This window comes from Eleutherodactylus coqui, chromosome 6 (assembly GCF_035609145.1).
Source record: "Eleutherodactylus coqui strain aEleCoq1 chromosome 6, aEleCoq1.hap1, whole genome shotgun sequence".
In the NCBI taxonomy this organism is placed as follows: domain Eukaryota; kingdom Metazoa; phylum Chordata; class Amphibia; order Anura; family Eleutherodactylidae; genus Eleutherodactylus; species Eleutherodactylus coqui.
In genome coordinates this window covers 234491976-234514401 of record NC_089842.1, presented here as the reverse complement: position 1 = coordinate 234514401, position 22426 = coordinate 234491976, and the positions used below count along the sequence as shown (strand labels likewise).

General features: G+C 50.9%; 1 protein-coding gene across 1 annotated transcript; it reads left to right on the top strand.

The window, feature by feature from the left end:
- Positions 1-25: 25 nt before the first annotated feature.
- Positions 26-18375, top strand: UBQLN4 (ubiquilin 4). Its single transcript, XM_066609123.1, has 11 exons — positions 26-211; positions 8847-8998; positions 9294-9502; positions 9590-9852; positions 11236-11394; positions 12914-13133; positions 14259-14398; positions 15183-15266; positions 15659-15774; positions 16514-16685; positions 17691-18375. The coding sequence occupies exons 1-11, from the start codon at positions 74-76 to the stop codon at positions 17841-17843; spliced, it is 1806 nt and encodes a 601-aa protein (XP_066465220.1). The 5' UTR covers positions 26-73; the 3' UTR covers positions 17844-18375.
- The last annotated feature ends 4051 nt before the right edge of the window (positions 18376-22426 follow it).

The following is a 22426-nucleotide window of genomic DNA, read 5'->3' as shown; positions in this document are numbered from 1 at the left end:
GGCTCTGTCTTCCTTCTGCCGGTTACACTCCCCCCTTTTCTGCTCCTCCTCGGGGTGGGCGGGTGCAAACAAGATGGCGGAGAGCGGCGCTGACGGTGCGGCCTCCGGGAATCCCGGGCAGGCGCCGGGAAAAGGCTTTATTCGGGTCACTGTCAAAACACCCAAGGACAAGGAGGAGATCGTGATCGGAGAGACGGCGTGTGTGCGGGAGGTAAGCGGCGGCCGGGCAATGGGCTGCACTGTGGGTGAAGGGGCACCGGCTGGCAGCTGTATGCTGGGGCTCACATACTGGGTAACATGTGCGATACCGGCTCGTTACAGGGGTGCAGGAGAGGCGCACATGGGGCTCCTGTTACTATGGATACCACACCTGGGTGGTGAGGGGTCCTGGATGTCCCCCTCCCCTGTACACAGTGACTCCACCAGCAGAATAGTGAGTGCAGCTCTGGGGTATAATACAGGATGTAACTCAGGATCCGTACAGGATAAGTAATGTATGTACACAGTGACTCCACCAGCAGAATAGTGAGTGCAGCTCTGGAGTATAATACAGGATGTAACTCAGGATCAGTACAGGATAAGTAATGTATGTACACAGTGACTCCATCAGCAGAATAGTGAGTGCAGCTCTGGAGTATAATACAGGATGTAACTCAGCATCAGTACAGGATAAGTAATGTATGTACACAGTGACTCCACCAGCAGAATAGTGAGTGCAGCTCTGGAGTATAATATAGGATGTAACTCAGGATCAGTCCTGGATAAGTAATGTATGTACACAGTGACCCCACCAGCAGAATAGTGAGTGCCGCTCTGGAGTATAATACAGGATGTAACTCAGGATCAGCACAGGATAAGTAATGTATGTACACAGTGACTCCACCAGCAGAATAGAGAGTGCAGCTCTGGAGTATAATATAGGATGTAACTCAGGATCAGTACAGGATAAGTAATGTATGTACACAGTGACTCCACCAGCAGAATAGTGAGTGCCGCTCTGGAGTATAATACAGGATGTAACTCAGGATCAGCACAGGATAAGTAATGTATGTACACAGTGACTCCACCAGCAGAATAGAGAGTGCAGCTCTGGAGTATAATATAGGATGTAACTCAGGATCAGTACAGGATAAGTAATGTATGTACACAGTGACTCCACCAGCAGAATAGTGAGTGCCGCTCTGGAGTATAATACAGGATGTAACTCAGGATCAGCACAGGATAAGTAATGTATGTACACAGTGACTCCACCAGCAGAATAGTGAGTGCAGCTCTGGAGTATAATACAGGATGTAACTCAGGAGCAGTACAGGATAAGTAATGTATGTACACAGTGACTCCACCAGCAGAATAGTGAGTGCAGCTCTGGAGTATAATACAGGATGTAACTCAGGATCAGTACAGGATAAGTAATGTATGTACACAGTGACTCCATCAGCAGAATAGTGAGTGCAGCTCTGGAGTATAATACAGGATGTAACTCAGCATCAGTACAGGATAAGTAATGTATGTACACAGTGACTCCACCAGCAGAATAGTGAGTGCAGCTCTGGAGTATAATATAGGATGTAACTCAGGATCAGTCCTGGATAAGTAATGTATGTACACAGTGACCCCACCAGCAGAATAGTGAGTGCCGCTCTGGAGTATAATACAGGATGTAACTCAGGATCAGCACAGGATAAGTAATGTATGTACACAGTGACTCCACCAGCAGAATAGAGAGTGCAGCTCTGGAGTATAATATAGGATGTAACTCAGGATCAGTACAGGATAAGTAATGTATGTACACAGTGACTCCACCAGCAGAATAGTGAGTGCCGCTCTGGAGTATAATACAGGATGTAACTCAGGATCAGCACAGGATAAGTAATGTATGTACACAGTGACTCCACCAGCAGAATAGTGAGTGCTGCTCTGGAGTATAATATAGGATGTAAACCAGGATCAGTACAGGATAAGTAATGTATGTACACAGTGACCCCACCAGCAGAATAGTGAGTGCAGCTCTGGGGTATAATACAGGATGTAACTCAGGATCAGTACAGGATAAGTAATGTATGTACACAGTGTGACTCCACCAGCAGAATAGTGAGTGCAGCTCTGCAGTATAATACAGGATGTAACTCAGGATCAGTACAGGATAAGTAATGTAAGTACACAGTGACTCCACCAGCAGAATAGTGAGTGCAGCTCTGGAGTATAATACAGGATGTAACTCAGGATCAGTACAGGATAAGTAATGTGTGTACACAGTGACTCCACCAGCAGAATAGTGAGTGCAGCTCTGGAGTATAATACAGGATGTAACTCAGGATCAGTACAGGATAAGTAATGTATGTACACAGTGACCCCACCAGCAGAATAGTGAGAGCAGCTCTGAAGTATAATACAGGATGTAACTCAGGATCAGTACAGGATAAGTAATTTATGTACACAGTGACTCCACCAGCAGAATAGCGAGTGCAGCTCTGGGGTATAATATAGGATGTAACTAAGGATCAGTAGAGGATAAGTAATATATGTACACAATGACTCCACCAGCAGAATAGCGAGTGCAGCTCTGGGGTATAATATAGGATGTAACTCAGGAGCAGTACAGGATAAGTAATGCATGTACAGAGTGACTCCACCAGCAGAATAGTGAGTGCAGCTCTGGAGTATAATACAGCATGTAACTCAGGATCAGTGCAGGATAAGTAATGTATGTACACAGTGACTCCACCAGCAGAATAGTGAGTGCAGCTCTGGAGTATAATACAGGATGTAACTCCGGATCAGTACAGGATAAGTAATGTATGTATACAGTGACTCCAGCAGCAGAATAGTGAGTGCAGCTCTGGAGTATAATACAGGATGTAACTCAGGATCAGTACAGGATAAGTAATGTATGTATACAGTGACTCCACCAGCAGAATAGTGAGTGCATCTCTGGGGTATAATACAGGATGTAACTCAGGAGCAGTACAGGATAAGTAATGTATGTACACAGTGACCCCACCACCAGCAGAATAGTGAGTGCAGCTCTGGAGTATAATACAGGATGTAACTCAGGATCAGTACAGGATAAGTAATGTATGTACACAGTGACCCCACCACCAGCAGAATAGTGAGTGCAGCTCTGGAGTATAATACAGGATGTAACTCAGGAGCAGTACAGGATAAGTAATGTATATACACAGTGACTCCACCAGCAGAATAGTGAGTGCAGCTCTGGAGTATAATACAGGATGTAACTCAGGATCAGTACAGGATAAGTAATGTATGTACACAGTGACTCCATCAGCAGAATAGTGAGTGCAGCTCTGGAGTATAATACAGGATGTAACTCAGGATCAGTACGAATAAGCATCAATACTCACCTGTCCTGCGGCGTCTGAGTACCTCCCGATGGTCCCCGGCGATGCGGCAATATGCCGTGTCCTCCACACTGAGATATCCCTTTCTTTCTGGTGACGTGGCTTTAAATACCCCTCCTCCAGCAAAGCGAGCGCTGTGATTGGATCGAGTGCCAGCCAATCCGAACCGGCGCTCGATGAACCCATCACAGCCATTCAGTGAATGACGAGCGCCGGTTCTGATTGGCTGGCGCTCGATCCAATCACAGCGCCCGCTTTGCTTGAGGTGGGGCATTTAAAGCTCCTTCACCAGAAAGAAAGGGATATATCAGCATGGAGGACACTGCAGATTGCCGCAGTTCAAGGCATCGGGACACCACAGACCAGGTGAGTATAAGCCCTTCCCCCATGAAAATAAGACACTGTGCTACTTTTGGGGCAAAAATTAATATAAGATAGTGTCTATTTTAGGGGAAACGTAGTAGTATTTGCCTGAAAAATCCCTTTCAAGGGACTTTTCAGGCAAATCCCATATACTGTTATAGTGCAGGACCTGGGGGGGGGGGGGGGCGGAGCGAGAAACGGGGGGTCAGAGCGGCACAGGGGGATTTGCTGCACCCAGTGACTGGGAGAGACGCTGAGCATCAGGGTGCCCCTTTAAGGAAGGGTGCTGTGATAGGTGGGAACCCTCCACTCATTCGGTATGTGGTATTACACGGAGGTGGTGATATACTGCCATACGTACACGTATATAGATACGCACCATATGGCACGGCTGCTTCTCACCTGTGCGGTTGTCTCCATCCCTGGGGAGACTTTGGCAGCGGAGTCGGAGAGCGTTGTGTTCCATATTGTTTACTCAGCCATCGTCCGTTTCCTTGTCTGTCTTGTTTGGAGATGTTAAAGGGATTTTCCAGGACTGAACTATTGGTGACGTGTCCTTGGGTAGACCATCAATAGTTGATCGGCGTGATCTGACGCTCGGGTTAGTGCCGTGACCTCTTAGGCATGTGATGTCATGTCTGTTGGTCACATGGCCTGAGAGCCGCTCCATCTCAATCAAGTGAATATTGAGCTGCAGTACCAGACCCAGCCACTATACATTGTACAGCGCTGTGTCGGGTATGGACTCAAGTGACAGCCGTGCTCACCCGAAAGCCACTGTCGCTTCAGACAGCTGATCAGTAGGGATTCCTAAGTGGTGGATTTCCACCAATCGCCTACTGATGGTCCATCCTGAGGACGGGTCATCGGTACTTCAGTCATGACTTTATTTTTTGGGTGACGTATCTACATGAGGCTGGTGTGCCATGTAATGTACTAGAAAACTTTTTCTAAGTGAGGAAAGACGTGTGTGTGGGGGGGGGTTCATGTAAGTAATGATGGGGGTTGTGGTGATTAGATGAGCGGTCTTGTCACCGGAGGCCCTATGAGTGGTTCCCCCCCCCCCCCCCCCCCCCCCTTGGCCTATTAGAGGCTCTCGGAGGCCCCTTGTGTGTAGTGACCTCTTCTTCCTCTTGTGTGGAGCTTGTTGACCACTAGACGCCTCTACGAGGCAGAGAAGAGAATTCACCTGTTACCAGAATCTGAGAGGGGCGCATTATTGAAATGTGAGGAGCTGGATGGTCATATTGATAAATTCTCCCCCACCGGCCATTCTGACCAGACTGTTAGGAGGTGTTGGGACCAGTGGGTGGGGTCACACAAGGTGACTGGGCTCAGGACGCCCCCTATAGACCACCAGTAGAGAGGAGCGTCTGACCAGACTGATAGGGGGTGTTGGGACCAGTGGATGGGGGCACACAAGGTGACCGGGCTCAGGATGCCCCCTACAGACCACCAGTAGAGAGGATCGTCTGATCATCCGACAAGCACCAGCAGCTCCATCTGTTTGTCTGCCATCCAGAGACAGGGGGCGCCATCGTTACACCCTATGTGTCTGTTGGAACCATTTCTAGGCAGTTGACTGAAGAACATTTGGTCTCACGGCCCCCATTACAAGTACTGGCTCTGACACCCACCATCACCTCCGTCTGCAGTGGTGTGAACGATGAAACTGCCTGCGACAGTAGAAAAAGGTTGTCTTCAGTGATGATGGTTTAGTTTGGGCGCTGACGACGGCCGTGTTTTCGTGTCTGGAGACCTCTTGGTGAGCGCCTCAATCCTGCCTTTGCTGTGGAGCGGCACACTGCCCCCTGCTGGTGTGATGGTCTGGGGGTCATCACATATGGCAGTTGGTCCCCCCTAGTGGTGGTACGAGGGACAATGACCGCTCAGCGATATGTTCAGGACATCCTGCAGCCACATGTGTTCCTCTCATGGTGGCCTCCAGCAGGATAATGCTCGGCCGCACACACAGGGGGTCACAGGAAGCCCCCACAACATTGTCAAACTTCTGTGGCTGCCCGGTCAGCAGAATTATCACCCGTAGAACATTTATGGGACCATCTGGAGCACCAACTTCCACAGCCTACCAGATTACATGACCTAGAGGCTCAGTTACAGCAAAAGTGGAGCGATTTGCTGCAGGATACCATTAGGAACCTGTATGCCTTCATGCCAGAGCGTATCTCATCTTGTATCCAAGCTAAAGGCGGTACAACAGGGTACTAGAGCCTCCATGCCCGCCCGTATCACATCTTGTATCCAAGCTAGAGGCATTACAACAGGGTACTAGAGCCTCCATGCCCACCCGTATCACATCTTGTATCCAAGCTAAAGGCGGTACAACAGGGTACTAGAGCCTCCATGCCCACCTGTATCACATCTTGTATCCAAGCTAGAGGCTGTACAACAGGGTACTAGAGCTCCATACCCGCCCGTATCACATCTTGTATCCAAGCTAGAGGCATTACAACAGGGTACTAGAGCCTCCATGCCCCCCATATCACATCTTGTATCCAAGCTAGAGGCTGTACAACAGGGTACTAGAGCTCCATACCCGCCCGTATCACATCTTGTATCCAAGCTAGAGGCGGTACAACAGGGTACTAGAGCCTCCATGCTGATCGTATCACATCTTGTATCCAAGCTAGAGGCGGTACAACAGGGTACTAGAGCCTCCATGCCTGCCTGTATCACATCTTGTATCCAAGCTAGAGGCGGTACAACAGGGTACTAGAGCCTCCATGCTGATCGTATCACATCTTGTATCCAAGCTAGAGGTGGTACAACAGGGTACTAGAGCCTCCATGCCTGCCTGTATCACATCTTGTATCCAAGCTAGAGGCGGTACAACAGGGTACTAGAGCCTCCATGCCCCCCAGTATCACATCTTGTATCCAAGCTAGAGGTGGTACAACAGGGTACTAGAGCCTCCATACTCGCCCGTATCACATCTTGTATCCAAGCTAGAGGCGGTACAACAGGGTACTAGAGCCTCCATGCCCCCCAGTATCACATCTTGTATCCAAGCTAGAGGTGGTACAACAGGGTACTAGAGCCTCCATACTCGCCCGTATCACATCTTGTATCCAAGCTAGAGGCGGTACAACAGGGTGCTGGAGCCTACTATCGGTTAGGTAATCGCGTTCTAATTGCACAGAGAAGGTGGCCTCCCCTCTGACAGCTGCTGGGGGGGGGGGGGGGGGGGGATGCTACTGCCAATAAGTGAATATTGTCTAATACTTCAACTTTTTTTTTTCCCTCCATAGAAAAGTTATCATCTGACCCCTTTTACAATATAGTGCAGTACTGCAGTATTGCATTATGGCCAGCCTTCTCTTAAAGGGGACCTGTCATCACATTGGAGTTCCATAAACTGTTATTGCGCTCAACTGTGATGTTTGATAGTCCCCCATTCCAGTGCCGCATGACCCTCTTCAGCTCCATGCACTGTCCATAGGGATCAACGGGACCCAGTGAGCATCAGACACCGCTGCGTTTCCTCACGTTTCCCCCCATAACATAGAATTAAGCGTGATGACGGGTTACTTTTGAGATGAGCCACGGGCCAGTTTTTATAGCTGCTTACTGAAGGCCTCCGACCGCCCTGACACCCGGGCAGCATCTCGCTGTCATCGCGGTTTGGCCGTTCAGGACTCCCGATTGATCGCAGGTGTTGACCCTTTTAAAATGCCCTGATGGTCCAGAGTCATCTGTGACCGCTGCGGTGGCAGACGGGTGGCAGCTGTCACAGATGATCGCCACGTACGTAGCGGGCTCCGCTCCCGATCCTGCTCAGTACAGACACCTGACGTACAGGTACGGCGCACATCGTGAAGGGGTTAATGAGGTGTCCCCCCTCAGTGATGCACCGTTACCCCGTAGATTTCCCGGCTTCCTGCGCGGCCGTTTCTACCCCCTCCGCTGCGCTAATGTTGCTTCTGGAGCTGCATAATGCCGTGTCTGTGTGGTAACAGCTGCCTCTGTGCCAGTGTGTCAGCGCCAGTCTCTGTGGAGTTTGCCAGTCATCCTCTGACACGGAGGCCACGCTGTACGCCTCCCGCCGGAGCACATGACTACTTGTTTGCTCCCCTGCCCCCCTTGCTGTTGGGAATTAACCCCTTACATGCTGCTTCTGACACTCCTGTCACATCCAGAGCTGCATTCAAAACTTTGTAGGCTAATGCTTGACATGCATCAGAACTGTACTGATGGCCTAATTCCCATAATGCATTGCAGGAAGTCCACCCCCCCCCCTTCCCCAACAGCTCTGTGTAAACCAACCTCCTGCAGTGCCCCACAACTGAGCATGCTCAGAAAACGCTGCTCTGGCTGTTACTAGAGTAATCTCCTTTTGTCACGAGCATGAAGAGTGGTGTGCAGCGCCCCCTGCTGACACCAGATTGCATGTCAGACTGTGTAGTGGTCAATAATTGACATGCTGTGGATTTAACCCCTTAATGACAGCCCTATAGAGGTTTTTTTGCAACGGCTGTTCAGGGTGGTACCTCTAATGTAACGCCTCAGAAGAAAACTGTGATGGCGCTGCGCCCTCGCTGCCTGGGCTCTAACTGACCGTCTTGGGAATCGGGGAGTGACCGGAGACCAATAATGTTGGTCTCTGCTCCCCTTTACCCCTTAGATGCCATGGTCACAGTCACTGCAGCATCTAAGCAGTCTGACTGTGCAAGGGAGCTCCCTTTGTCAGCCAATGCTTTGTCATGGCAGCCAGGGGTCTCGCAAAGACCCCAAAAGACAAAACTTTTTTACACTGGAACTATAATGGCTCACTGAGTAGAGGTGGAGCGTGTCGGGGGTCTCCTCCGGCTGCCCACCTCCATTCGCAGATCTTTACACAATCCGGGGGGGTTTGGGAGGGGGGGGGGGTCAGGCCTCCGCTCTCCGCTGATCCTGAGAATGAAGGGGCCACGGTGCTAAATGTGTGCTTCCACAGTGCAGTACACCCTCATGGCCACTGTGCATGAGTCGGAGCTGCCGTCCCCTCATTCTTGCAGTTTGCGAAGTTGGACCCCCATCCGTCATGAAGTGGTGTTCTAGCCCAGCGACTAGCTGAATGTTCCTAGTTACAACACCCTACTGACTTTCTGTTTCTTCACCTTGCAGTTCAAGGACGAGATTTCCAGGCGGTTTAAAGCCAAGAAGGATCAGCTGGTACTGATCTTCGCTGGGAAGATCTTGAAAGATGGGGACACGCTGAACCAACACGGCATCAAAGATGGCCTCACCGTACATCTAGTCATCAAGACGGCACAGAAGTGAGTGGAGAAGCTGTTGGGTGGGGGGTAACCTGTAAAGCCTCATCCACACGGGCATCGTTGGTCTTATCCATATTGGCCTTTTCCAATGAGAGTTCTGCTGTGGATTGTGATGCGGCTCTATATACACATTTAGCTCCTGTCAATGGGTCTGACCCACGTGCGGCCGCCTGAGGCCGAGCTGATACTACAGCACTAATATCCTAGGATGCCAAAATGCGGATTTCGACACTTAGTCCTTGGAGAAATTCTGCCCCCTGAATGAGTTTGATCCCTAATGAACTTGTTTGTTTAGGTCGCAGGATCCATCCGCCTTGTCTCCCTCTGCTGCTGCCACCGCCGCTGCCGTTGCTGCCTCTACCGCATCCTCCTCACCCACAGGAAATGCCACCTCTCCCTCACAGTCTAACCCCTCGGCCACCACTGCCCCTGACAGCTCTGGCGCTAGCACCAGGGGGAGCGGCACAAGCCCACCTGACAGGGCTTCCTCGCCTAGCATCCTTTGTAAGTATGACCCCCTTGTTGAGTGATGGGGTGGGCTCGTTCCTGCCGTGGTGCATTACACTGTATGTTCGTTCTTCATCTCCCCAGCTGGTTTTGGAGGCTTGTCTGGTTTGGGTAATCTGGGCATGGGCTCTGCCAACTTCATGGAGCTCCAGCAACAGATGCAGCGCCAGCTCATGTCCAATCCAGAGATGTTGTCTCAGATCATGGAGAACCCATTAGTGCAGAACATGATGTCCAACCCCGACTTGATGAGGCAAATGATCATGGCGAATCCGCAAATGCAACAGCTGATGGAAAGGAACCCGGAAATAAGTCACATGCTGAACAACCCCGAGCTCATGAGACAGGTACGTCATGTGGTGATGGGCAGAAGCCTGTTCATGCCTTAGTAGGGTCCTCCTCCATAGGACGGCCTTCAGCACCCAATGATCGTCCAAGTGATAATCGCTCCTGTGCTTCCACCCAGCAGCGAGGATCACTCAGGGAATGGAGGTGCAGTGGGCCGGAGGTTAAACAGGCAGTCGTTAAGAGTCATAACGACCTGTTGTGGAGAGGGGGAGAGGGGGCTGGAGAGGGAGCTAGAGAGGGGGAGCTAGAGAGGGGGAGCTAGAGAGGGGGAGCTAGAGAGGGGGAGCTAGAGAGGGGGAGCTAGAGAGGGGGAGCTAGAGAGGGGGAGCTAGAGAGGGGGAGCTAGAGAGGGGGAGCTAGAGAGGGGGAGCTAGAGAGGGGGAGCTAGAGAGGGGGAGCTAGAGAGGGGGAGCTAGAGAGGGGGAGCTAGAGAGGGGGAGCTAGAGAGGGGGAGCTAGAGAGGGGGAGCTAGAGAGGGGGAGCTAGAGAGGGGGAGGGGGAGCTAGAGAGGGGGAGGGGGAGCTAGAGAGGGGGAGGGGGAGCTAGAGAGGGGGAGGGGGAGCTAGAGAGGGGGAGGGGGAGCTAGAGAGGGGGAGGGGGAGCTAGAGGGGGAGGGGGAGCTAGAGAGGGGGAGGGGGAGCTAGAGGGAGAGGGGGAGCTAGAGGGAGAGGGGGAGCTAGAGGGAGAGGGGGAGCTAGAGGGGGAGCTAGAGGGAGGGAGAGGGGGAGCTAGAGGGAGGGAGAGGGGGAGCTAGAGGGAGGGAGAGGGGGAGCTAGAGGGAGGGAGGGGGAGAGCTGGAGGGAGGGAGAGGGGGAGGGGGCTAGAGCGAGAGTGCGCTAGAGCGAGCTAGAGAGCTAGAGAGAGCGCTGCGCGCGAGCGAGAGAGCGCGCGCGCGAGAGAGAGAGCGCGCGCGCGAGCGAGAGAGCGCGCGCGCGAGCGAGAGAGCGCGCGCGCGAGCGAGAGAGCGCGCGCGCGAGCGAGAGAGCGCGCGCGCGAGCGAGAGAGCGCGCGCGCGAGCGAGAGAGCGCGCGCGCGAGCGAGAGAGCGCGCGCGCGAGAGAGAGAGCGCGCGCGCGAGAGAGAGAGCGCGCGAGCGAGAGAGCGCGCGCGCGAGAGAGAGAGCGCGCGAGCGAGAGAGCGCGCGCGCGAGAGAGAGAGCGCGCGAGCGAGAGAGAGAGCGCGCGAGCGAGAGAGCGCGCGCGCGAGAGAGCGCGCGAGCGAGAGAGAGAGAGCGCGCGCGCGAGCTAGAGAGAGAGCGATATATATATCTGTTGCTGCGAGTCTTCCTGCGATCCAGCTAATATCTGACTATCATTCAGTGTGTAAGTCCCTAAGAAACTTCTGCCTCTGTACTTGCATTGATCTCACCCGATGCCATTTCAGACCATGGAGCTGGCCCGCAACCCCGCCATGATGCAGGAAATGATGAGGAACCAGGACCGCGCTCTGAGTAACTTGGAAAGCATCCCCGGAGGATATAACGCTTTACGACGCATGTACACAGATATCCAGGAGCCGATGTTCAGTGCAGCCAGGGAGCAGGTAAGGTTGGGTGCTGTTCGCCAGCAGAGGGCGCACTAATCTTCCTCTCTATGTAGCTAATGAGTTGGGAGCCTCATGGGGGAGAATTCACTTCATTTATTGAACTTGATTATAGAGCAGCAGGCAGCTACTTGTGTGTAATTGAAGCAGCAAGTAAGGACGCGATTACCTGAGCGCCAGCCGCCGCCGCTAGTCCTGGGCTTTGCAGATACTCACCAGGTTGAATCTGTACTTGTAATGGCGACCTAACGAGACGAGCAGTACCGCTCAGTATCTGTGTGCATCGTGCTGCTAGAGATGAATGCCAACTATACGCTGCTCAGGGAAAGGAAGGGAACGTTTAAATTGCACCTTTAATGAACGAGGGCCGTGCTCTGTGTCAAGAACTATGTGCCGGTGGCCAACCTGCCAATTCTGCTGTTCCCAATGCCTCAGTTGCGGTCAACCTACTTGTCTACCTATACAGTACAACCACCAATGACGGGGATGCTGAACATGATGTCTAGTATTGGGTAGGTGTGGGTGACTTCCCAACGTCTATCCTATACGGGCTGCTGTCTCGCCCCCATTGCAAAATTAACATGACTTTTTTGACCGCTGTCATGATCCCGACTGCGCTATAGGCAGCTGAAACGTAACGTGGCCACATGTATCAACCGGCAAGTTGATGTCTCCTGTTTTAAGGTCGCTTACTATGGTCAGGTTACCAATGAAGAAAACCGCCGCTCTGATACGCGGCCTCTCGAGGCAGGGAAGGCCAACTCTGTTTTGCTGGACACCTCCTGAGACAAGACTGGCAAGAATCACTATCTAATTGAAGCCCAAAAATTGGAAGTGTGAGCAGGGAAGACAAAGATCACCTGACGGCGGCCGTTCAGAAAGGACTTGGCGTCCTGCCCACCTCTCATGGGTGATGCCGAAACTGCTGCCTTATCAACAATGACCTAGTTCTGTCACCCAATGCTCCGGAAGGTGTGAGATGGCCTACATCATGGTGCTGGTCTGTGAGCACAGGTCCCACTACAGGGCTACCTGTATAACCTGGTTGGGCTGCGGGTGGTGACAAGGATGCCAGCAAAACGCAGAACTGGAGGAGAGCGGCATTGTCTCCAGTCCCTTTTTGAGGTTCCTCACTGTTATCTCCATTTGCCCCGGATCACGTAAAATTGATTCACAATCTACGGGTGCGATTACTAGCAGCTGTGTTGGCGCCCACGTTTTCTTGGCACTTGCTGGGATGACCAGACACTTGGCACTACTGCTCATGTAATATGTAGTGGCACCCAGACTGGACAGATTGGTGCCCCCATAGTGTAGGGGACTTGAGGTTATACTCTGATGCTTAATGCCTCCATTTTTTTTTTTCTTCAGCAGGGTTTATCCCTGAGTAGGGCATTATTTCCCATGATGCTTTGCCCAATCTGAGGTAACAGGGCAGGTTCTATATATTATATCTGCTTGTTCTAGTTTACCCTTATAACGGCTGTCTAATATTTTATCTATTCTTTTCTTTTCCTAGTTCGGTAACAACCCATTTTCCTCACCGGGGGGCTCCGAGGGTTCAGCCTCTCAGCCGCTGCGCACAGAGAACCGGGAGCCTCTTCCCAATCCCTGGAATCCTACTTCCCCACAGAGTCAGCCCCCCACCAGCGAGGGCGGCAGCAGCAGCGCCACTACCAGCCAGACTGCCCCTACGGTATCCAACCCATTTGGCATCAATGCTGCCAGTCTGGGGTCAGGTAAGTGCACTTTCAGGCCATATGTGAGGACTGCAATACCTGTTGCCAAGCACACTCTGAAAATGCTCATTAGTGTTATCACTTTCATAAGATCTGCCACCTCGGGTACAGGCCTTGCCAGTAGAAGGGGGCACCAGTAGTACTACTGTTGACTTCTCTTCTAAGCAATAGTGACTTCTGTGAGATTAGTCTGGGTGGACACAGTAGATGTAGTATGGAACTTTTACACGGCCCGATCAATTAGTTTGTTTACTTGATCCCAGCCATCAACCCTGTTGAATGGAGCACCGACTACGAATGCTAGGCCAATGCTTCATTCACAGTGATGTCTGTATGGGGAGAGAGGAGACCAGGACATGGGAGCCTGGTTTTCTGGATCTGTGGGGGGTGAGACCCTCGCTGATCAGGAAGTAATCCCCTATCCTGTGGATAGAGGATAATTGGGAACATATTTGCTGCAGACTTCATACACAATCTGCACCTAATTGTATAGATTTTTGCAGCGACTTTTGCCTTTTACATTGTAAAGAGCAAAATCTGCAGTCAAATCCTTCGTGTGTCACTTCTACATGGAAGTTTTGACCACCATATAAAGTGGGAGAATGTCCCATTCACAAGGCTTCTACTATAAATGCTGTGGATTTCGTGTGACCATTTTACTCTAGATGTATAAGGACCCTTAGGGCTAATGCCCACGAATGGATTTGTTCCCCTGCCGTAAGTCTGTGACGGAATAACGCAGCTATTGGGTTCTGTTGAACCTAATAGCTTTTCTGCCAGCCAATGCCGACATGCGTTATTTCACCGTGGATTTACGCGAGCAGTAAAAAAAAAACGCGGCATGTTCTATTTCCTGCGGATTTACGCCGCGGGAGGACTCAATCAATATAGCCTTGATGGAGACCGCGGAAAAAACGCGCAATATTCCGCAATCGAAAGCAGCCGCGGTTTGTTTACAATCCTGGCACTCCCGCGGCGTAAACCCGTGGTCGTATCCCGCGACTGCTGTGGGCATGAGCCCTTAGACTTTCCATGATGCAGACTTGTTTGCTTGCAGCTACTGTTGCATTTTACTCTCTCCATTTTGGGATTGAACTACTTTAATTGTCATTCTCTTGTTTTTAGGCATGTTTAACAGCCCAGAGATGCAGGGCTTGCTGCAGCAGATCTCTGAGAACCCCCAGCTAATACAGAGCATGATCTCGGCCCCCTACATGCGCACCATGATGCAGACTCTCTCCCAGAATCCAGATTTTGCTGCTCAGGTTGGTCTGTCGTACTACAGGGGTTCTCATTAGGCATATTGATTCGTTATGCCATCCGTGTCGGATCGTTGGGGCTTCAGATGCTAGGAGGGTTCTGCAGTTGTTAACGATTAACTGCTTCCCACCCAAGGACGTAAATGTACATCCTGGCTGGGAAGCAGTTCCTGCGAATGGGCGTACCGTTACATCCTGACAGCCGGCCTCCCGCTGCAACAGAGGGGGATCGGTGAGAACAGACGCCTTATATACTGTGATCAATATCGATCGCAGCATGTAAAGAGATTACAGAGGGAGGGTGCTCCCTCTGTGACATCGGCCCTCAGCAATGTAGTGGCGTCTAGGTGCATAATTATCGGAGCAATCATAGGATCACAGGTTCAAGCCTTCCTGCTGGGAAACGAAAAGTGTGTGTGAGTGGGGGGTGGGGGTTCTCTTGTGCACTTATTTTGTTTGTTTTTTTTTGTTTTTTTTCATGCACTGAGCTGATTTCTGCAGGAAGTAGACGGCTCCATTTTCACTGCAGTGGCCAGGTCTGGTATTACAAACTAAGTTCCAATTCGCCTTAATGAGAACTTGGCCTCTGCTATAAAGCATGCAGAAAGAATGGAGCTGTCTGCTTCTTGCAGAAATCGTGAGAACACTGGCCTGGTGAACAGCTGACTAGCGAGGACCCCAGGCAAGACCCTATTGATCTACGATTGATGACCTGTCCTACAGATAGGCCGTTAATAGTTTACCCCTTTAATAGCAGTTGGGATATTTCTTCTCTTTATTTTCCCACCAGATGATGGGAAACATTCCAATCTTTGCTGGTAACCCTCAGCTCCAGGAACAGCTCAGGCTCCAGCTGCCAGTCTTCCTACAGCAGGTGAGCCGTTCGATGCCAAGCTGGTACTCCATCCTCTTTGCTGTCTGCATGGTGTCATTCCAGTCTTGTCTGACAGTCTGGTTGCTACGGATATGGTTGCAATGGATACCCTGACAACTGCAGGTTAAGGTTGTCGGTCAGCAATGTCCCCAGCAACCTAGGAAGGGGCAGAGTAATCAAATATGCAAAGTGGTTCATTCTATGCACTTTCACTGATTCACCATTCAAAAAAAATACAGGGACAGGATCAGTTCCTTTTTTTTTTTTTCTTCTATTTGTGCACTCTGAAACCAGGAGTCTCTCCGGCAAGTGTACAACGCGTACGAATGGGGGTGTTGTGAGGAGCGTTCTGTAATGGTTGCAAGTGCTTACACCCTTGTTCTCACCCACAGATGCAGAATCCTGAATCCCTTTCTATAATGACCAATCCCCGAGCCATGCAAGCCCTCCTCCAGATTCAGCAGGGGCTTCAGACTCTGCAGACAGAGGCCCCTGGCCTGATCTCCAGGTAAGGCGCCAGCGTTTGTGTACTCTTGTGGCTTTCAGGTGGAACCTTAGTCTTTAGAGGCGTGTGGCCACAAAAGACCTTTGCTTCCCTATTCACAGGATAAGGGGGTCCATTTGCTGGTGAACCTCCAGCAACCCCCGTGCACCCATGTGACTGGAGACTGGAGCAGTATGCATGCTCCATCACTGCTGTATGGGACAAGCGGAGATCGGTGTCCTTGGCAGTTTTGAATGGAGTGGCGGTCGAGCATGCTTACCACCATTGCGTTCACATGGGGCACGCGGGCACAACAGTCTCGGGATCGCTAAGGGTCTCAGCAGTCAGACCCTCAGCAATCGTATGTGTATAGCAAAACTAAGCTTCACCCAAGTTGGAGACCTCTGCTTCATATGTGAGAGGTTTGTCGAACATTTGTAGCATGACTACAGCGCCACCCATCAGCGACATTTCTACTAAGTTTTTCTCCTAAATGGCAAGCGCATCATCTGACGTGGCCCAATTCCGTCTTATTTGGAGCAGCAGCACTCCCTCCAGAGGCCTCGGAGTTGGGGATACCTAATTTTATAACCCTAGAAGTGTCTTTTAGCGATGAACACCCCCTCCCTTTTGAGATGCCCATACACACGGCAGTGACTGGTATCGCCTGTGGTTCCCCCCCATGAGCGCACAGGGGAACTCTAGAACTATGGTGTTGGTTTTTGGATTTTAATCGTCTACATCGGTGTCTTCTCTCTTCCAGTCTTGGTTCCCTTGGAATCCCCGGGATGCCCCCTACATCCAGTGGAAGCACAGCCCCTGACAATCCCACTCCCTCCACACCGACCAGTGCCTCTCCAGCAGGGGGCACCAGCACCCCCCAGCAACAAATGATGCAGCAGATGATCCAACTTCTAGCAGGAGGGAGCACCCCGGTATGAGTGGGAGAAGGGTTGTGGGCTTCCTTTTTTAATCCCCTGTAGAGCAGAAGTCTTATTTGGTCTGAGGGCCGCAGTGTCAGGTTGTAGTACAAGGGACCGTGGTAACATTTCTATGCCTCTATCATTCGGGATGGCACCATTAACAGTGGCTCGGTGTACTCCATTGTCAGTGAGGGCACTTTGCTGTCAGTTTGATATGAAACTACTTTATATCAAAGAGGCTTCTTGATATCCAGTAGCTTGGGTGGGGGGGGGGGGGGTATACGGGAGTGAGCAGGGGTATACGGGAGTGAGCAGGGGTATACGGGAGTGAGCAGGGGTATACGGGAGTGAGCAGGGGTATACGGGAGTGAGCAGGGGTATACGGAGGGGGGTGAGGGCTAAGGTGCAAGTTGCTTTCTTGGGAACTCAGGGGAGGGGGACACAAGGGCTCTGAGAGGGGATGGGTGTAGTGGCGAGGCACAAAATGGCAAGAGCTGTTTCTGCAGAGTAGTTGGGTGACGTTGTGGGAGGGGGGTAAGCAATTTCTATGCTTAGAAATAGTTATGCTTAGCATAGTGCAACTCCGTGGCACTATTACACCTACCAAATATTCCACAGAGTTGAAATAAAGGGGTTCTGCCAAGATGTACAGGATAAGTGATATCTTCATGATCAGTGGAGCATGACCGCTGACAACCCCACCAACTCCAAGAATGGAGATCCCACATGAGCAGAGGTTGCATGCACACGCGCCACTACCCCATTCATTTCAGTGGCAGCGCTAGAAGTTGCTGACCACTTCTACGCAATCTCCAGCAGTCCCATTGCAATGAATGGGGCAGGGGTATACATACACAACCTGCACTCGAGTCATGTGGGACCTCTGTTCTTGAGATTGGTGAGGGTCCCAGTTGTCAAACCCCCATGATAACTTATGGTCTGTCCTGGCACAACCCCATTAAAGGCTAAGAGTGTGTGTGTTGAGCTGCCTTGTAACTGCTGTCTTACCTGTTGCAGGGGCAGACCCCAGAAGTCCGCTTCCAGTCCCAATTGGACCAGTTAAACGCAATGGGTTTTATCAACCGTGAAGCTAACCTACAAGCACTCATAGCAACGGGTGGAGACATCAACGCGGCCATCGAAAGACTGTTGGGCTCTCAGCCCTCTTAATAACAGCAAGCCGCCTGCCAAAGCAGAAACCCACAGATGCGCAAACCCTGACAGAACCATCCGGGCCCCTTAGTACTTAGTCCTGACCGCTGAGCATCATGGGAAAGAGGCCGAACCCTACATGCTATTGACACTGGACAGTTCCCTGGCTCCTGACGGCGCTCTGATGCTGTACATCTCATCTCGCTCACCTCCTCCTCCCTTGGTGGGCGGGGGGGGGGAGCGTGAGGCATAAATTTTCCCCTAATTTCAGCTCTTTTCGGCATCGCTCACACCGGACGGCCCATAAAGCCCGCTCATAGCTGATTGCTCATAATTATTTAACTCACTAATCGACACGTGACTTTGCTCAGCGGATATCATGAATTCTCCAACGACCTAGGATTTTATTTTATTGCCCTTCCCCCTCCTTTTCTTTTTCTTCCCCCTCTCCCGATCCATTTTAAAGGTAACCCATCACCCTAATGATGCGGAGTCTTATTTTCATTAGATTTGATTTTAACAATAAACCAAATGTTTTATTTTTCCTGAACTTACGCACAGACTCGTGATGATGCTGAGCGCTCCCAAGTGGCGCGGTTGGCAGATGACATTGAAAGATCCATCATGAAGGTCGTGTTCAGATCCTGGGGGGTGGAATCTGTGGAGATCTTGTCCTCTGGTTACATTAACTGGAATGGTTTGCGCATGTGTTTTCTCGACTTTGCGCATAAGGTCATGGATACTAAACGCATCTTGGCAAAACGCAGTGTGTGTCCATCTGTCAGATTGGCGGGAGGGATGTATGCAGTGCGCATGGGTTAGAGGAGGGTCATACAGGATGGGTTCTACCTCTTAACCCTTTCCAATCCACTGTCTGACGTCTAAAGACATTATGATTTAAGGCTGTACAGCTCCGATGTTGGAAGACGTCCGTCGGGGTTCTCTTACTGTATACTGCCAGCCTCTCTGCTGTCGGAGCCTATCCAACGTGTCACCTCATGCAGTGCTGGCTTTAGCCAGCAGATGGCGCTGTTGTATAACAGCAGAAAGAGTAAGCCCCCTAGGAAAACCAGGATACAAATTGGATTGGAAAGGGTTAAAAGCGGTACAGCTGCAAACTCCAGGGGGGAGTAACATTGGGGGGTGATGGGCCGAACTGGATGGACATGTGTCCTTTTTTTCGGCCTTACATACTATTACTCTTTCTGCAGGTGTAAAGCTGGTATCCCATCTGCATGCAGCACTTTTTTAGGCCAAAAGCTGGGTGGAAAGCGGACAATAGAGATGAGCGAACCTACTCGTTTCGAGTAATTACTCGATCAAGCACCGCGATTTTCGAGTACTTCAGTAAAAAGATGAAAAAATTTAGGGGGGGGTTGGGGGAGGCGTGGCGTGGCGGCACGGGGGGTAGCCCTTTCTCTCTCCCTCTCCCTGCTCCAACTCACCCACTGCGCCCCCGGAATCTTTTCGCCCGAGTACGGAATTACTCGAAAATCGCGGTACTAGGGCAAAAAAAGGGGCGTGGCCGAGTAGGCTCGCTCATCTCTAGCGGACAAACCTCCGTTATAGTCCACGGGCTCCATCTGGCGGTGTTTGATTCTGTCCAGAGACGGAGCCGCTTGGTCGTAGGGATTCCCTTTTCCTGCTTTCTGAACGGAGCAGGAGAGCGGCGCCCCGAGCCCTGATGTGAAGCTACCCTGAGGCTGCCATCATACACTCTGCTGTGGAGCGTCCGCAGTATTCACAGTACTTAATGTGGAGGCGATATGTTAACCCTTTCCAATCCACTGTCTGATGTCTAAACACATTCTGATTGAAGGCTGTACAGCTTCTGATGTCAGAAGACGTCCAACAGCGTATTTTTTTTCTGTATATTACTGGCCGCTCTGTTGTCGGGGGCCTCTCCAGTATGTCCTATGCTGCAGTACAGGCTCGAGTCAGCAGATGGTGCCATTGTATAATGGCAGAAAGAGAAAGCCCCCTAGGAAACTCTGAATCCAAAATTGGACTGCAAAGGGTTAAAGTTCTCCCTTCACATGGAGAATTTCCACACCAAATCCGCAGTGTTTTTATAAAATGTTGGCGGTTCTGATTCCGCTGCATGTCTGTTTTATGCTGCAGAATTCGACCCTTGACATATGAGTGAAAACTGCTAAATCTTCACCACTTGGATGCGGATTTGGCGACACTGAATTTGCAGAATTGTTGTGGGTGTTCCACTGCAAATGTCTGCAGTGATTCTGCCACGTGCGACAGTGGCCTAAAGCGGCAGGTCCACACACGGATTTTAGCATTTGGACCAATCCACAGAATTTGTCCGTTATGTGATTCTTTTTTTTTTTTTTTTCTTTCTCTTAAATGGGAAGATGGAACAATACCTCTGCAGCGCCACCTATTGGAAGGCAGCATTCCTGCTAGTTAAGGTTGGCCTTTTTGCACAAGTCTTGTAACAATGACTGGGAGTACAGTCTACAGTACAGATCCCCCATTGAGGTTAATGGGATGCAGAATTAAGGTAGCTTCCTTCATCTAAGCGCCTGGAAACTGTGTTCTGACAGACACAGGGGTGTAACAATAGCGCCCCCTGTCTCTGGATGGCGGACAACATACAGTTGGAGCGGCTGGTGCTTGTCGGATGATCAGATGCTCCCATTACTGGTGGTCTGTAGGGGGCGTCCTGAGCCCGGTCACCTTGTGTGTAAATTGTTATGACCGTCCCACTTCTCTCGTTCCAGTTATGCGCCCCTCTGCTAACCTGGCAGTATGTGGTAGAGGTGTCTAGTGGTCAACGATCTCTCGTTAAGAGGTCACTATTTACAAGGGGCCGCAGAGCCTTTTATAGGCCAAGGGGGGAACCACTTTTAAACCGTCCATCTAATCACCACAACTCTCATCATTTACAGATCTGCCTGAGATGGAATTGCAGGACGAGTTTTACTGCAAAACTACAATATCTTGATCCCCTTTTCTTTTGGGGGGGGGGGGGGGGGGGTGAATGAGTGTGCGTATATAGTCTAGCATCTGGAAAGTCTCTAACTCTTTCACTTTTGTTATGTTGTGGCCTTGTTTTCCCCATCATTCTGCACTCGGTAACCCCATAATGATAGTGACGACAGAATAAGAAATCTTGGCAGCTTTCCATTAAAAAACAAAAAACTACCGTTTAGCATTGACCTAAAAACTCCCACCGTGGCCTTAGGTGAAGCCCCTCTGGCAATGATTACAGCCTACAGTCTTGGTATGATGCTACAAGGTTTGCACACCTGGATGTTCTGCCATTCTTCTCTGGACAGCCTCTCAAGCTGTCAGGTTGGGTGGGGGCTGTCTGTGGACTCCATTCTTGGGTCTCCCTAAAGCTGCTCGATTGCGTTCCAGTCCGGGTTCCAGTTGTCCCTAAGCCCCTTCTGCCCAGTCTGAGGGCTCTTGCTCCTCTAGATCAGGTTTTTATTATAGGCTCATTTCCACGGGCAGGTTTGAATTTTGGGAATGGGTGCCCCATGTGGATCTGGAGTTCAAGCCGCCATAGACCCTTAGGGGCACCCACAGCTTAATTAAACCATGCGGGTTTGTTTTCCGGACCTTCCGGTCCAGAAAACAAAATGTCAGCATGCTGCGGGTCCCGCGGGAACGGCTTCCATTGAAGTTAATTAAAGCCGTACGATTTGCGGCACACCCGGAACTGTCACTCTGGGTGTGCTGCGGGTCTCGCAGGAAACAAATGTTTTTTTTTTGTTTTTTTTTTTAAGGCTCCATTGCACATGTGCAGGGGCGGTGTTGGCCAGCATGCCCACCCACATGCACGGAGGAGACCTGAGACAACCCGCACGCATCCAGACTGGTAAGTAATGTCCTCATGCCGCGGGCAGGTTGGGATTCTGTGGTGGGACTCCCACCCACGAAACCCGACCCGCCCGTGGACATGAGGCCTATCTCTGTACTTTGCTCCATTCAGCTTTCCATTCCCCCCCTGACGGTTCTCCCCTCCCCCAGCATGATGCTGCCCACGACCAGGCTTCACTGTAAGGATGGTATTGGGCCGGTGATGAGCAGCGCCTGGTTTTCTCCAGACAGAACACTTGGAGGCCAAATTTTGTAGTGGCTATATTGCTGTCGTGAAAGCCCAACTTGGTGGAGGCTTCAGTGATGTTGACTCTGGAAGTTTCTCCCATCTGCACACAGGGTCTTTGAAGCTCAGTCAGAGTGACCGTTGGGTTCTTGGTCTCCTGTCTTATAGCTGATATACATTGTGAGCTGTGAGACCTTCTATGAACAGGGGTGCTGGTTTTATGAAATTCCCACAAATGACTCCAACCAAGGTGTAGAAACATCTCAGAGATGGCCAAAAGAAATGGGAGCCCCAGAATTAAATTTTCAAGTGTCATACCAAACGGTGTGAATACTTATGCAGAATGTTAGTTTTTCTTTTATTAAAAAATAGTTGATATACTCTGCTTCAGCCAAGATAATTTGATACAAGTATTTACGTGTTGTTCGCACAGAAAATTTTGTGGAGTCATGGTTACTTTGGAGGAACTGGGGAGTAAAATATGTATACACATAGTGTTAGATTCTCCTCAGGCTGCATGTACCGATGTACTTCT

What these genes read in the sequence shown, in the direction of transcription:
- UBQLN4 (XM_066609123.1), top strand. Translation starts at nt 74, where the DNA reads ATGGCGGAGAGCGGCGCTGACGGTGCGGCCTCCGGGAATCCCGGGCAG. An exon ending in TTCCTCGCCTAGCATCCTTT is followed by an intron (nt 9,503 to 9,589) that starts GTAAGTATGACC and finishes TCATCTCCCCAG; the next exon opens with CTGGTTTTGGAGGCTTGTCT. An exon ending in TAGCAGGAGGGAGCACCCCG is followed by an intron (nt 16,686 to 17,690) that starts GTATGAGTGGGA and finishes TACCTGTTGCAG; the next exon opens with GGGCAGACCCCAGAAGTCCG.